Source organism: Pinus tabuliformis, chromosome X (assembly GCF_031772625.1).
Source record: "Pinus tabuliformis cultivar Carrire ecotype Pingquan chromosome X, CPIR1, whole genome shotgun sequence".
Classification (NCBI taxonomy): Eukaryota; Viridiplantae; Streptophyta; class Pinopsida; order Pinales; family Pinaceae; genus Pinus; species Pinus tabuliformis.
This window is the reverse complement of record NC_142308.1, coordinates 26108987-26125731: the sequence shown is the minus strand read 5'-3', so window position 1 is coordinate 26125731 and position 16745 is coordinate 26108987. Positions and strand designations below refer to the sequence as shown.

Genomic DNA, 16745 nt, shown 5'->3' with positions numbered 1-16745 from the left:
AACCCCTAAAGTGTCAATTAATTAATTTTTCTGGCAAAATAAAAATTAAATCCTAAACTAGAAGATTAATTAATTTAGAGTCAAAATTAAAATGTTAGAGAAATTAATTTCTCCAAATGGAAAAATACACATTGTCACAATTCAAGGAAGCAGTTGTGCCAATTTTTTCAAAGCTCAGAATCATCAACCAGCAGTCTATCATGTCATTGTAAACCCATTCTGCAAATTTATAATGTAAATGAGGCTAGTATGACCATTTAATTATGTAACAACCTAGGTAAGCCAATGATTTTGGCAACGAATTTCGTCCTAAGAGGTTTTTCGTCTCATTGATTGTCTGTGTTTCTAAACACGGATGATCGGCAGAGTTTTTACCTCTAGCCTCAACCTCAAAGCGAGAGTGGAATTTATCGTCAAGGTCTTAGGTGAGTCCTAGCGTTTTAGTCGAGTCTATTGAAAAAGTGATTTGGGAATAGTTTAAACTATTTGGCTAAATTATTTTATTGCAAATCACTTGGTCTATTAAATCATACTGTGTCATAGAATTGGGTAAATATTATGAGGGTCTATAACGAACGGGTATCCCCCTTTGAGGGTTGAATTTGTAGATTATCTGATATAAAAATATTTTAGTACATGGTCCCTCGCAATCAAACACCATCGCTAAAGTATTTGAGGGTGGAAAATTAATTAAACCCCTAGTATCAATTAATTAATTTTCTGGCAAAATAAAAATTAAATCCTAAGCCAAAAAATTAATTAATTTAGAGTCAAAATTAAAATGTTAGAGAAATTAATTTCTCCAAGTGGAAAAATTCGTGGGTCTAAAAGAAGTTAATTTTTGGAGGTCCCCCACCAAAGGAATATTGGAAATTTCAAGAAAAATTGGACCCTTGGACCTTGGTGGTTAAGTCAAAGTCAAATTTTTGAGGAAATTAGTTCAAAATAATTATTTTTGAACTAATAAAAAATGGTTTTAATGAGAAATTAAAAAATTCCTCAAAAATAAGTATTTTTTACAGCCGAGATTAAAAGTTGATCAAGGATTTATCAACGGTCGAGATTATTTTGACGAGGATCAAGCCAACTAGCCGTTATTTTCCACTTGGAGGAATTTCTCTATAAATAGAAGGCATTTTGCTTCTATTTGGATCATGATGATCTTTGGTCTAATGTAATTTTGTAAACGTTGGTGTGAAGCCATTGTTCTGTTGGGAACGTTTGAATCTCATAATAAAAGACTTTGGGGTACAGTTCATGGTGTCTTTGTCTCAATGATCTGTGCTTTTCTATATTGTGCTTCAATATTATCTGAATAGTTATTTCATTTGTAGATGATAATGCTGAAGAATGTAACTAGGTTCGGTCTTCATAAATGTATGTAAGTCACAATATAGTGTATTTGTTAAAAGAAAGAAAATGAAATTTTATTATTATTAAATTTCACTGATCAAAGCATGGGTTTCATGCTTGGGTCAATTATTTTTAGGTCAAATCCTCCAATCCAAGCTTCAAGGGTTTGTGTCAACTGTCCTTGTCCATGTCATAATGTAAAGAACCCTTCTTGGGAATTATTTGTCAAGAAAGAAATTTATTTTATATTAAAATTAGTCTTCTAGGCCTCCTCCACCAAGTCAACCTCAAAACTGGACAAGTCATCCTAAAATTGGCAAAATAATCACTATATAAAGGAAACAACTCGACCTCATTTGTCGCTCACTCACAAAAAGTTCGATCTACAACTTCTGGGGCCAGAAAAATTGCGAATTTCAAGGAAGAAGAGGAAGAAGGATAGTGAAGGAGGAGGAGGTCTCTCATAAGCATAAGAAGTCAAAATTTTCTCTCTTTCCCACACGTGTGAAGCTGTGCAACTACTGGAAGGGGGGCAAAATTCTACAGTAATTGGGAGGCCGAAATTCTGCTGCCGGGGGTCGAAATTCTGCAACTGGGAAGTCGAATTTCTGGATTGTTGCTAGGCTAGAGCTGTTGACAAGAAGAGACTACTATATCATCTTGGAAGGCTGACTTGGTGGAGGAGGAAAGTCTGTTTGTCTAGGGTCTTGGTCCATCTTAATCTGAATTACTGAAGGAAGAGTTTTTTAATGGGTTTTCCCATATATAGGGGTTTTAGCACTGGTTGTCTGCCTACATTTGGTGTCCTTGATCTTCATGTTTTGCTTTTGATAATTGTTTGATGAAACAAAAATAAAAGAACGTAAGAAAGTTAATAAGGACATAAGAATATCACAAGTAATTATCAACATAAGAAAATATTTGTGTCCATCTGATCTTCTAACAGATAGGAACATTCTATCGGTTTTGGGCTTATCTTAGGTGATCCGATTCATTGTATGTTCTAACGATTTTTCTTAAGATAATATATATAGAGTTTGCAGGTTCCCCGGCCCTTGGGCTCCAAGTTCACAGATGGTGGGCACAGGCCGACCTTGTTTGGACTTCGAATATTTTATGTGATTTTCTTACTTCGCTAACGCTGTGGTTAACATCTATTTTTCGAAATACATCTAGCCATTGTCAAAATTTTATTAAAAAATATTCTTCAAAAAATCTTTCAAGCATTGTATACTTGTATATTTCGTAAATAGATTTTGTATAATAATTTTTTGTAAATAAATTTTATTTTCTAACCCTTGTTTTGTAGTTGGGGTTTTGAATTTTTTGTATATATTGGGGTTTTGGGAACTTGTATTTTTATTTGTGCAGGTGAGATTCAAGAAAATTTGCTAGGTTGGAGCTAGATCTAGGCCCTTGAGGGTAAGATCTAGTCTCTAGAATTTTTACAGGGCCAACAATTGAAGAATTTTGCAGTGAAATTGAAGATCTGAACCAAATTTGAATTTTGGGGGAGGGTTTCAAATTTTTGGAGGCCTCTAGGCCTAGCATCCTCCTCCACTCTAGTCATCCAACCTTCATTTCCCTAGCCATTGATCCTTTTTTCCCTCTAGCCCTAGGTTGCAGGCCTATTTTGGCCTTTGTGGCCCCTTTAAGAGTTGTCATCACCCTTCTAGGCCCCTCGGGCCTTATAGCCACAGGCATCGGCCTGCCCTCCTTTGCTTGGTCGCAGGCCTATGAGCCTTCCCTTCCCCTTGGCATCCTCTCGACCTCCCTTTCATGCCTCCATGCAGCTCTTCCTCCTCTTGGTCCACCTCCTTCAGCCTCATTCCTGCCTCAGCTGCCTCCTTCCCTTCTCCCGTGGCTTCCTTATCCCTCTGTTGCCCTCTTTCTTCCCCTTTCTCTCCCCTGTTGCCTCACGGCAGCCTCCTTCTAGCCTCAACTTGTCTTAGAGGCATTGTCATAGGCCCTTCAGGCCTCTCTCCCTAAGCCACTATGCCTTTTAGGCCTCTCCTTGTGTGTCGCAGACCTAATTAGGCTTGCTGCCCCTTCTTCCTAGCCATTCCCTTGACCCTATTTTCCGTCTTTGCCTCTGTGGGTCCTCATTTGATCTTTGGACTGAATATTGGTGTGTTTTGCAAAGGTACTTGACACAAATTTGAGTATTTGCAGGTGTTCTAGCCATTGAAAAAATTTGGGCAGGTTGGGCTAGCGAACTTCAAGGCCTAAGGCCTAAGGGTTTGATCTTCTAACCCTTGTTTCCTCACTATTTTGCTTCAGCAAGTAAACTAATTCAAAACAGTGATAAAATACTTATGAAGATGCTCTAAAAAGTCATTCATAAATCGCTTCACACATTAAGGAACTAATTGGATAAATTTGGCATACTTTTTTGGGGAAGATTTCAAGTTCTAGTGCCTGTCATCTCTGTTTTAAGTACATTTTAAGATCAGCTCTATGGTATAAGCCTCCTTTCATTGTTTGCATCTCTATTTAAAGTGCTCTTAAGAAATTGGGTAACTTGGGGATTGTTTGATACAATTTGGCACTAATTAACTCACTGATTTCACAAGCAATCCACTGTTGTCATATGGTTTCCTTGCTTTTGTCATAACATTCATTTATTGCTTCTACCGCGCAAAGGTGGTGGCCAACATGGGCAGGTTGCGACATGAGCAGGCAGGCAATTCGTCTACAACAGATTCAGCGAGCATGGAGAGAGAGAGCGAAGTAGTCCAACACGAGGGTCGCTCCCTGGGACATGTGGACCTTTCAGTCACCTTGGAATCACTAGCTGAGAAATTGAGGGGAATCCAAGCCAACCTGGATATCCTCAGGGAGCATAGATATGAGGACAGGAACGAGTTAGTGGCATATATGAACGACATCCAGTATATTCAGACACAGATTCTAGAGCCACTGGGCAACTTACGCAAGAGCCAACGACGGACTAATGACCGCCTACATGAACTGGAGGCCAGAGTAGAACACATAGATTTCCACATGCATGAGCATCCTAGCCTAATGGCAGCTCCTCCTATGCACCCTCCTCAACCACCACCCTGATATGTCATCCACAAGATGTCTTCTAATTTTGTCTCTCTTTTGGCATGTATGGCTATCTAGCCCTTCGGAAATAAAGGTTCACTAGAAAAAACTTTTGCATACTCCGACTCTCCTAGCTAACAAATATGGTTGGAGTGAAGCTGGGAAAGTCGTTGAGACTCATTTTGTATTTTGTATTTTCAAGCTAATATAATAGAAGTTATCGACCGACAAATTTTTTTTGTAATTTTGGCTTATATACTTATAGGTTTACTTTTTTAATTGTATTTTTGGCTTATATACTTATAGGCTTACTCATATGTCAAGTGTAAGCACATGTTGGATGGCGAATTAATTCTACATCCAACAAACACCCACTCTACATACTTATGAGTAGACCCGCATTTAAAAAATGAAAATACATGAAAAATGTGTTTCTTCAATAGGCACCCGATGGATGCAGAATTAAATTGTGCATCCAACAAGCACCCACTGCATACTTTTGAATAGACCCACACTAAAAAAATTGAAAATACATCAAGAAATTTTTTCATGTATTTTCTCAATGGGTCTACTACAAAAATGCATAATTTCTTCATGTATTTTCAATTTTTATGGTGTGGGTCTACTCAAAAGTATGCAAAGTGTGTGCTTGTTGGATGCTTGACATTTGAGTAAATCTATAAGTAAATAAGCCAAATATAGAATTAGATAGGTAATTTTTTTCTTTTCCCTTCAAAAATATTTACCCCTAGGAATGACATCATCAGCTTGAATCTTATTGGTTCTTCTAAAGTTGATTTTGTTACAACATTTTTTATTTTGAGGCCTATTACCCACCACCTGTGGGTAGTGTATATGGGAGAAAAATTTTCTCCTATATGGTCCTCAGCTAACAGCCCCCATATAGCTCGATGTGTTATTTTCTCCATCACCTAAGCCAGCCATGTGGTTCCTCGCCCATCTGTTATGAATGTATGTTTGAAGGTGGACCTCCAAACCCAAAGGTATGGTTTTTCATTGGTATAGTTGAATAATTTTCCTTACTTATCATGGGCACTTTTGGGCATGAATTAGTGGGGGGATTTGGCAAAAAGAGTGGGTTAGGTTTGTATTCTTATCTCCATTGCCCGATTTCGTGGTTACCCTTGTATCCTAGTCTTGTGGGATCTCCTTTACTGGCCATTAGCTCTAGGGTTGACACTACATGGAAAATCCCAATTCTGGTTACATGGTCCCGCTTCCTGACACCACCTACATTACTCCCTTTCCACTCATTTGAGCCCCATTCATCTATTTTCCCATCCGGGTCCATATGTGTCCACTGAGTCACAAGGTTAGCCTCCCCCTCCCCTTGTCCACACCTTGGGTCGGGCCTCGAACGATGCCCCAGAGATTGATGCAGCTAGAAAGAAAATAAAAAGCATGATTTGACCACTCTCAATAGAAAGTGTACCATAAAATGCAAAATATGGTTGGGACATACAAATTTAGCATGTGGGTAAAGCCAAACATGAGCTCTACCGCTTATCTATGGCCATCACCCTGGTTCCTATGAGCCCTAGATGAGCCCCCTCCATCACTAAGGAACCCATGATTGTCCCAACCCCTGGTGGGCAATGAACTGCCTCACCTTAAGGGGGTATCCACTGCTACATATTACACATCATGATCTCCATCCCCTGGAGCCCCGAGCAGTTATGAAGAAAAATCAATCAAAGGTAAAAGGCATATGAAGAAGGGTGGAAAAACAAAGGCCAGGGTAACTCATGTACCACGATTTTCTCCCTCCTACACTCATATACCTAGGTGTGGGCTTCCCTTATTATAGCTACCCTTGCACCTTGACATGTGGTCTGGATGATTCCCCTGATCCCCACTCCATTCCATTATTATATCATTTGCCACCTACCTCTTAAAGGATGTACCATGGGCATGCCACCCCCTTTAAAGGTTGAAACCACCTAATAGGGTCCTTGGTTAACCCCCTATTGAGCTTGGAGACACTTGTACATGCCAAAGCCCACTATGGAAGGGCATGCCACCATGAAGTGCCCCATTGATCCCATGACTTGTAAGCATTATTACTTGATTATTCTAATGATTTGTTGTATTGGAGGGCAAGGGGACACATTGAATCTTATGCAAGGTTGCAGGTGGGTCTTCATTCGAGGTTTGGTCTCCCTATACGGGGTCCTAGCCCTCTAGAGGGCCACATTGGCACTTGTAGGGTGAGCATTGAGAGCCATGGGCCTCCACCATAGAAAATAGGACTTCATGGATCCCCAGCAGCATTTATTGATTGCTCATGTTCCACCTATTCGATGAGGATGATACACCTGGTCTGCTATGCCCAGTTGGCTCCACAGTTGCACCATACACTTGATAGATGTTCCAAGATGCCTCCCGCTGCAAAGGGAGGGCCTATGTCATTACTCCAACCCTTACAAATGGTATACAGGGATATTTGATCCATTTGGAGACCCATGGGGATGTCCTTGTGCCCCCACACCCACTTGGGAGCACCACAAGTTCTTGATTGGAAAACAAGGGGCCAACCCCTTGTCCGCTATGTTTGGAGTACATTTCTACATCATGGCACCCCTTGGACTTCATCAGGCCTCCTCAAAGGCCCAACGACTCACTTTGTTGATCATTCAACCCTCTTGAGAGGTGTATCTTACATTATTGAACTTTTTGGTGGGCTTGTCACCAGAAGTTTTTTTATTATGTACATTATTTTATTTTAGGGGCTAATTAGACCAAATTAACTAAATCAAATTCATTACTAAGTGTATAAATACAAGTGTGATTTCATCAAGCCTCCTCAAAGGCCCAACGACTCACTTTGTTGATCATTCGACCCTCTTGAGAGGCTTACCTTTACATTATTCAACTATTTGGTGGGCTTGTCACCAAAAGTTTGGTTATTATGTACATTATTTTATTTTAGGGGCTAAAGTAGACCAAATTAACTAAATCGAATTCATTAGTAATTGTATAAATACAAGTGTGATGAATCATTTTGATCATCATCACTCGAATTGGATCATTCTCTCTTGTGAGATTTTCGCTATTCTTTTTGGAAGACGAAATTGGATGAATGGATGAATTTTGATGTTTGGATATCTTCATTTTTGTCTTGGAACTTCACTATTGGCATATAATGATGATTGGATATACTCTTTCTTACATGTAAGTACTCTTTTAATGCTATTTTGTTACTTTCTTATTGTCACATGCATGTTGTTGGGAATTTTCGCTATACTAGGCTGAATTTACAGCTTTTCTTATGTGAGTTTGTGGAAATTTGTCTTTTTATAGTGTTGCATCATGTAATGGGCCATGTATGAATGAGTGAATGTTCCTAAAGATATTTTGTTGAAATTTCATCTTGATAAGTCATCATATATTGCATATTGAAGTGTAAAGACCTTGCAGCAATTGTCCCATGCCCACCATGCAAATTTGTTCTAAAGGCCTCCTTGACTAAGTGAATTTATTCCAAGCATTGAAATATCCTTGACTCCATTTCTCCCAAAGGATTAGGCACTGATCCTCCATAGGTGATCACCTAAAAGCATATCTTTCTCACCTTCTCCCTTTCTTTCTAGGCCTAGCCCCAATAGGTGACCCAGGGCATCAAATTTCTCATGATTCACCCACTCAAAAGATTCGTCTACTACGTTGTTGTGTCTCCTAGAAGCCCTCCAAATTTGAAGCAATTCCGACAATGGGATCTTGAGATATTCCAAGCCCTAGCTCCAAGATCGATTCTTGCCCTTGGTTTCCCTTGGCTAGTGACCTCATTGGGATCATTGCATCAAAATTAGTGAAAATTTCCCCTTTGATCCCCTTCTCCCCCTCAATTAGGTCAAGAACACCCTTGATTGATCAACTCCACCCCCTTGACCTAATTTTGGGTCCACTTGGTCCCGTGTGGTCCCACAACTTACTGAAGATAATTTCACAAAGACCATTTGGAAACCAAGTTTTCACAAGGGTTTCTAGGACTAGGTCCCTCCTTTACAAGTCTCATTTGCAAACCCTAGCCCTTGAAATCCCCTTGGCCCTTCTTGGAGAGCCTTACACCTTGCTTCTCAAGCAAATAAGCCATGCGATTGAGTCTCCCCTGTGAATAGACCTTAGGGATCACTCTTTAGTTCTTCATTGATTCATCCATCTAGTGATCCCCTTCGTAACGGGTCTCCTCCCATCGGTGAAAGTCAGTAAAGTGCAGGGAGCCTTAGCTGAGGTGACAGTGGGCTATCGCTCCATTGTTGCCCTTGACCTAGTAGTTTCCCTTTTAGGACCCTTGCTAGTTTGAGTGGTAACAAGGCCCACTTTTTTACCTCATGCGCACCAATACTTTCTAGCATTGTATGTGTTTAAAAAGATAAAATTGGAAAATAGTAAAATACAAAACTAAGAATGTAGAATGTAAAATTTATAATTAAAAGGTAAACAATATTAACTATGATCATGACAATGTTGAAACCAACATTCAAGTTTGACATTCATGATTTGATTTTCAGAAACTCAAATTCAACAATTCAAATTTCAATACTTCAGTCAGGATTTTAAATCTATAGATAACTATAAAACATGCACAATGGAATTTACTCATAAGATATGGATCTGTAGTTACCAATCACTAATTAATAACGCCAACAGTTTAGTCATCTTCATGTTCCACATCATCCAATCCTGGTGACTATGCATGTTCTAAATCATCCAAATAATTAATCAAGAGGCTTTGCAGGTACTTGTTGATTTCAAGTTATGGGCAATTTATTGGGTTTTTAAATCTGAGCCTCTCCACTAGGCCATCTGGTTGTATCTCACCCATCCAGTCATAGCATCATCTGTAATTTGGTCCCATCTCTTAGGACATTCCCAATAACCTAGGTCTTCCCAATCAAGAAGATGAATGTAAACAAAGTTTTTTGGCTTCTTAGATACCAATCAGAGTCTCCGAATAAATAAAACTGTGAGTAAGAGGAACTAGCCACTTGTGGGAGTAACCATATAGCAAATGTTTGCCTTATTACATACCAATCAGAGTCTCTTTGATGAATGAATAGAAATGTTAAGAGGAACTCACTACTTGTGAGTGTAACCATATAGCAAATGCTTCCAGCTCTTGGGCACGTGGACCAAGAATTTGCCACTGGTCTAATGTATCTTTGCCACAATGCCTATAGAACTGGGTCGATTGTGCCAAACACACATTGCACTATGAAAATTGGGCAACCTGAGTTAGGATACGGAATGCTTCTTCTGAATCTGGACCATTTGTAATGAATCCCTTGATGATCTCTCTATCCAAAAAGCCTCCTTTGTTTTCTGAATATCATACTGTATTGGAGTCAAGGATCATAGCAGCGTTTACAAGACTCAAACCCCATAGTTACAGGTGTCTCTCCTTATAACCACACAGGACGACCACATAACAGCTTGTTACAGGGTCGCCCCACATGGTCATAGGGTAAACGAAGGTATGCTTGTTACTGTGAATCGCAACCATCATAACCGCTGTGAGGAATCATCGTGCATAGTAACAAGCAGATGTGCATAAATTACCAACACCCTATGAAAATTTGGGGATATCCCCATCACTAGGGAGACACCATAGATTCTATGGGGTGGACACGGGGGAAAGGATGAGGTGCGTGAACCTACACTCGGGTACAGGAAAGAAGCACCTAATCGTGAACAAGGTGCAAATGCATGGGCAGCATGGTAGTGCAGGGAAAGGGATTCCAATTCAACTGCTGGTGCTGAAGCGCTCAAAACACAGGTGCTATGGATGTAGAGCTGGTTGGATAGGACAAAAGAATCATGACAACCCAATCCATGCAGCCTTTCAACCAAAATACAGTCTATTTAAGGTAATTGGCACTTTAAAATCAAGTGTATATAAATGAAGGCCACTTTGTATTGATCAAAATCAAGTACTTAAGAAAAGCAAAGGATAGCAATCTTTGCCAAATTTAGTCAGATTTTCTCTTGACAAAATTGGTTGAAGCAGCAAATGAGTTAGATAAATTTCTAGTCACCTTATCAATTTTCATTTAGCGGTGTAAATAACAGCGATTGTAATTTCTTTCATGGGGTTCCATGAAATAGGCAAAAAGGCAGCTGAACTTAACTACATTAAATGCAGCTTTTGATTCACAGAAATTGTAAATAAAATCACCTCAAACACAAATCACTCAAACTACCTTAATTTTGGTCATTGTACAGTAAATTTCTACTAAATCTCTAAATGGAGGAAAATTTACTAAAACCTTTAACCAGAGTAGATGCATTTCACGGCATTAAATTCTAAATACAGAAAAACAATGAAAAAATTAAACAAAACAGAACCATTTCACGGCTTTAAATTCTGAAAAAAACGAAAATAATTTAAACCTGTCAAATTCTGAGTACAAATACCTGGTGGAGAAGATCTTTGGGTTGTCGCAGCGGTTCTTGAATAATTGTTAGGGTAAAGCAAAGGGCCATACATGTATGAATCTGATGTCAAATACTCTACCAATGCTCTCAGAAACGGCCTGCGCCGACTTCTCTGGGGGCGCTTGTTAATTCCGTTAGGCTTCATTGGAAAATACGATCTCCTTGCTCTGAAAATTCTGGTTTTATGTGTATATCTGCGACAGAGGCTCCTGCATTCGTGTGTATGCGTGCTCCAGAACCTGTGCTTGCGTATATATAATTCCTGGACACGTTTGCCTCTCTATCCTTTTAAAACGCCGCCATGGTGCATGGCAAGGATATTTTCATGCCGCCAACCGACTTTCTGACTCTTCTGACACGCAAGTGAGAATGGGAAGACACGTGGAAGTTTCTGGCTTACGTGGTACACTTGGATCTGAGAGTTCTAGTCTCCGAAGTAATCTGCAAATTTTGTTTCCAAGGAATTTCATGCTTGGCTTTTAGTTGGGTTGTTTCTCATGTGGTTTTCTTAGTTATTGGTTATATGAAATGAGGAATGAAATGATATTTTAAAGTTTACGAGATTAAAAATAGTTTATGAGATTGTTAATTTTTTGTTTTTGTTTTTTGTAATTTAATTTTTTTTTATTTAAATTGATGAGGAGTTGGTTTAATAATTTTTTTTTATTCAAATTGATGAGTTGGTCTAATCTTTTAACAATCCCTTCACTAAAAAGACAATGCCAAGAAATTGATGCTAACATGTTCTCATAACTTTCTCTGATGTCTTTGAATGCATCACATTCCAAAATGAAATGTTTTTCCGATTCCAGACGTACAAAATGTGCACACCCGTTCTTTCCAAGCTTCTTTAGGCTTTTTCCACCGCCTTGTTTCACACCGAAGTTGAGGTGAGTTGGTCCTTAATTAAGCAATAAGAACCTTTGCCCTCCACGAAATGCTAGCTCCAATTAACTCTTTTTGTTGTAAATCACACGTAGAGTTGAATTCCTCAATGTAATATTTTTTCTTTCTACCCAACTCTTTTCCCCATACCTTTTTATGAAACTTCTCCGTAACAAAATCCTTTAGCTCCTTGCTATTTATGGGACAAGCATTGAGGTAGATATTCCATTTTTGCATCCATGTGTAGCTTTGTTTCATCCATGTTTTCTTCTTTCACTCATGCCTTCATTGAAAATAACATTAGGCCATCTACCTACTCTCATTTGCTCAATTCTTTTTAGATATCTTATGAGCCGCACCATAGCAATTGATTCAATAGGAGTTGTTCCTGTTTCATTCAACATTATCTCATAAGGTACTGAACTTTTTATTTTGAACTTATTCATGATCAAACGTTTTTGGATTTTCTCAATTTGTTTCCATTTTGAGACAAGAGTGCTGCTAGCCCACAATTCACACCCATATAGCATCACTGGACAAACTAGGAGTCCAAAAAGCACTTTGATCGTTTTCAATCCCATAACTCTGCCTCTCTACATCTATTTTGAAGAGCATATAATGCTTTCCACCCTACAAAAATTATCTTCTTTATGCAGTCCTCCCAATTGAGTTTGATGTTGAAATCAATCCCAAGGTACTTGTACTCATTTATTTCTTCAAGAATGTTGTCTTCAAAGAAGAAAGTATGTTGACTCTGCTTCCTTTTATTAGAAAAAAATATTATTTTGGTCTTGCTAGTATTGACTTGCATCCCCACTACTCTACAAAAATGCTCAAGGACATATAAGTGCATTTGCAATCCATAGGCCGATTTAGAAATCAATACAATATCATCAACGTATAAAAGAAGCTTTATCACAAACTCCCCCAATCGAACACCATCTATGCCTTGCAGATTTAGCCACTCTACCAATTTATCAATATATAGACCAAAAAGAGTAGGGGATAGAGGGCAACCTTACTTGACTCCAATGTCACTTCTAAAGCTTTCTGAAATACCTACTGAGGTTCTAATTTTGACTTTCACTTCTTCATAAAGTCTATGGACAGCGGCTCTATAATGCACTGGAATTTCAAGTTTTTCCATTCTACACCACAACTTATCCCTAAGGACTATTTCAAATGCTTTTTTGAAGTCAACAAAGCAGCAAAATACTTCTTCTTTGTCCTCCCAAACCTTTTGAACAATGTGTCTCAATGTGATGCCATGATCCACTGTAGAATGTTTCAGCCTAAAACCTGATTGTCCTCTTGCCCTCTTTTCTTTTACTTCTTCTCACTCAATAATTTTGTCTTCTACCATGCTACCAAAAAGATTTGGAAACAAAGGATTGATCATAATTGTTCTATAGTTGGATGGATTATAAATGTCTCCACTTTTAAAAAGGGGTATTGCTAGGCTAGTTGTCCAGTCTCTTTGAAATCCTTGTTGAATGATGTTGTTGAATATTTCCATGATGTGCGGTGCAAGAGCATTCATTCCCCATTTTAGATATTCTGCTTGAAGTTCAACCAAGTCCTTTTCCTTTCCTATTTTCAGCTTCTTAATTCCATTCTCCACCTCTTGTAATGTGAAGAGCTTTGAATTTGTGTTAATCCTAAAGGGGAACTCCGCCTCATACTCATTTTCATAGAGTTGCCTTGCATATTCAAACCATTGATTGACTGTAATATTATTTTCAATTTGCTTCTTCCTTGGTTGTAGTTCCTGCTAGAAAAGCTTTGGATTATTCTTGCTTAATATATTAATTATTCTCTCCTTGTTTGCATGAACTCATCTTTTTTCCTTTTTAGTATCTGCTTATATAACTTTACATTCATCTTCTCCTTTCCTGCCTTTTTCAAGGTTCTTCTTGCCATTTTGCATTCCTCATCAAACCAAGCATTTACAGGAAACCAGTTTGATTCTGATTTCCTATTTTTTGCACTTCTCAAGTGCACTTTGAATTATATTTGTTAACTCGTGACTCTTGAAGATTTTAAAATGAGTTTTCTCTTTCCGAATTAATCTCTCTAACATTGTCTTCAAGATAGTAAATTTTCTTGTGTTAGAAGAATTTTGCCCCTTAATAGTGATTGTCGAGAGCTTTGGATTTTACTCCTATGCTGCCTTTCTTCTAACCATGATAACCTTATATAAATTGGGTTATGGTCTAATTTTAAGCCCCAAATATGCTCTCCAATACTAACTTCATATATCTTTTCTATCAAGTTTTGTGAGCACATCACATAGTCAACGACACTTGCCCCATTGTATGTGTTGCAAGTGAAGTTCCTAGACCTTTTCCATGTATCTAGATCATTGCAAATAATTAAGTTGAAAGCCCCAAACAATGTAAGCAACTCCTCTCCAAAATGATTACTAACTTTGTCATCTTTTGAACACCTCACCCATTGGAGATTCTCCTATTCAGTGAACCAAATAGGATTTCTATCCTCTTTGCAACAAAGAATGCTAGCTTGATTATTTGTTGTTCTAGCATTGAAATCTCCCACTAAAAGAACTTCTCCCTACTGAGAATACACAACAATATCTTGTTTTAAAGCTGCATATGGATCCTTGTTGTCAAGCCCCTTATTTTTGTAAGTTTTTGAGACTTGAGAGGCAAAATAACATGTTGCAATTCTTATGTGCTTCTTATTCTCTGATATTTTCATCCAATACTGAATGTGACGGCCTTCTTTTTCTTTCACTAAAACTAGTATCCCCCATACCCTTTTCCATTTTCTGCTACCTTGTTTCAAACTACCAATTTTAAATAACTGTCAAACACAAGAGTTTGCAACCATCATGGTCATGAGTTTCTGTGAGACAAATTATGTCTCTATCTTCTGCAATAGGCCCTAACCCAGGTCCCCTCCTCCAAGGGTAACCTCTACAATTCCAACAAACTAAACTTAGGTAGACCTGGGTAGGATTTGACTACTATGCAGTTTGGCACATAATACTCAAATTTGAAGTCTTCACCCCTTTTCATCCATGCTGGTCTTGTTGTTTTCGTCCCTATCATTGAATTCTTTGTTTTTTCTTTACTGCCAACTTGCTGCCCTGTTTTGCTGGAGGCCTAAACGCTACAATAACGGCTTTACCATTGTACAACCATGCCATTTTCCCTTCATTTCTTGTTGTTCTAATTTTCTCCACTTCATCCCTTCTCTCCTCTCGTTTTTTTTGGTTAAATCTTCATTGAGGAAGAAGTGTGAGCCTTTCAAGAGTTTCTTTTTGCCCAAAAGTTGGTGTTTGTCTTGTACGCTTGCCATGGCAACTTTTATGGGTCGAGGTCTCTCTTCACATATCCTCCCAACCCTTCTTTATTGGCAATTTTTCCCTTTCTAATGTAGTTTCTCTTTCAAAAAGTGTCTTGTCAAATTGAGAGTACTTTCATTCTTCCCATAATCTCTTATTCCCCTGATAATAAAGTTTGTTTTCCTATCCTGTCTTTTTTTGTGTTCTATTTTCTATGCTCTACGAGCACTTGCATCTTCTTCTTCCTCTGTCCTTATGTAACCATTAGCGTTTTCAGCTCTAGCTTTGATTTATTTTAGACTATCTTTCCCACTATTCCTTTTTTCCTTCTCTTCGAAAATGTCTGTTTGCTGAGATACTTGTGTATCTACATGAGTTTGTTTAGAAATTATCACATCCTTGTTTGATGTTATTAATCATTTCATGCTTTGTCATTCTTGTTTTCCTGTCTCTAGAGCCTCTTGTAACATTGTTACATGTTCTTTGAAAATTCTATTGCCTTCCATTAGACATCGGTTTGCACCTGTGATCTCTAAAATTTTGTGGTCCCTTTCCTGTTCTCTAGCTTCCAAAATCTCCAGCCTTGTCCTAGCCTTCATCAGTTCTTGGACATATAGATTTGATGACCAAGTAAGAGGTGTAGATGTGGGATTGTAAATGATTGATTCTTCTTTATTTTTGTTTCTCTAGATTGGTTTTCTTCTCATTTGTCCCCATTTAAGGAGAGCAAGCTTACAACTTAAAATGCCCTCATATTGCTTTGTGTTTACCCAAATCCACTTTCTTGTTTTTTTTGTTGAAGCAATTTTGACTTGACCCAAATTATTTGTTTCCATGAAATCTGAGATTTCCTTGCTCTTTACACCTTGGCTCTTCTGAGCGTTTTCCATGTTCTTGGCAGACACCACCTCTCAGTCACTTAAAATGAACTCCTACGTTCAAAAGATATGGTGACTAGCCAACATCCAGTTTACGCCTTGCACTAAAGTGAAATCAATACAGGAGAGTTTTTTCTTTTCAACAATTCTTTGCCCATAAAAAATTGGGGTAAAGCGGTCTCAACCCCATAGTTAACACCAGCAAAATTTCTCGATAATCATTGCAGGTCTTACCACAACAACTATCGTAGATTCCAACTTTGAGTCTCATAGAAAACCAAAATTAACTGCTGGTTAAATTTTTGCAACAGTTTGCAGTTCATGAAAATGGTTCACACCCATCTATTCAAACCAAGCGGCGTGTTCGGGACGGCACATATTTGATTCGACACGGAATAATGAATTTCTTCCTGTCGATTTTTCAAGTGTTGATTATATCATGTTGCCATAATTGTGTTTTTTTTTTTAGGAATTGGCAAATTATGTTAAGCATATGTTTTTTAAGCAAAGTCTTTCGGTAGAAATCACATGTACCTATATGCCCTTGAGCATTTTTGTAGAGAAGTGGGGATGCAAGTCAATACTAGCAAGACCAAAATAATGATTTTCTTTAATAAAAGGAAGCAGAGCCAACATACATTCTTCTTTGAAGGCAACATTCTTGAAGAAGTAAATGAGTACAAGTACCTCGGGATTGATTTCAACAACAAACTTAATTGGGAGGACTGCAGAAATAAGAGAATTTTAGGAGGGTGGAAAGCATTATATTCTCTTCAAAACAGATGTAGAAAGGCAGAGAGTTATGGGATTGGAAAATG

General features: G+C 38.2%; 1 protein-coding gene across 2 annotated transcripts in view; it reads right to left on the bottom strand.

Moving 5' to 3' along the window:
- LOC149138145 (uncharacterized) overlaps positions 1–11123 on the bottom strand; it is a 48478-nt gene extending 37355 nt beyond the window's left edge. Inside the window, exon 1 of one of the 2 annotated variants that reach the window (XM_089446690.1) lies at positions 10837–11123. In XM_089446690.1, coding sequence (XP_089302816.1) covers positions 10837–11002 — 166 coding nt within the window. In that variant the 5' untranslated portion in view covers positions 11003–11123. The remainder of the gene's footprint in view (positions 1–10836) is intronic. The other variant, XM_089446689.1, reaches the window with a different exon arrangement.
- Positions 11124–16745: the final 5622 nt, after the last annotated feature.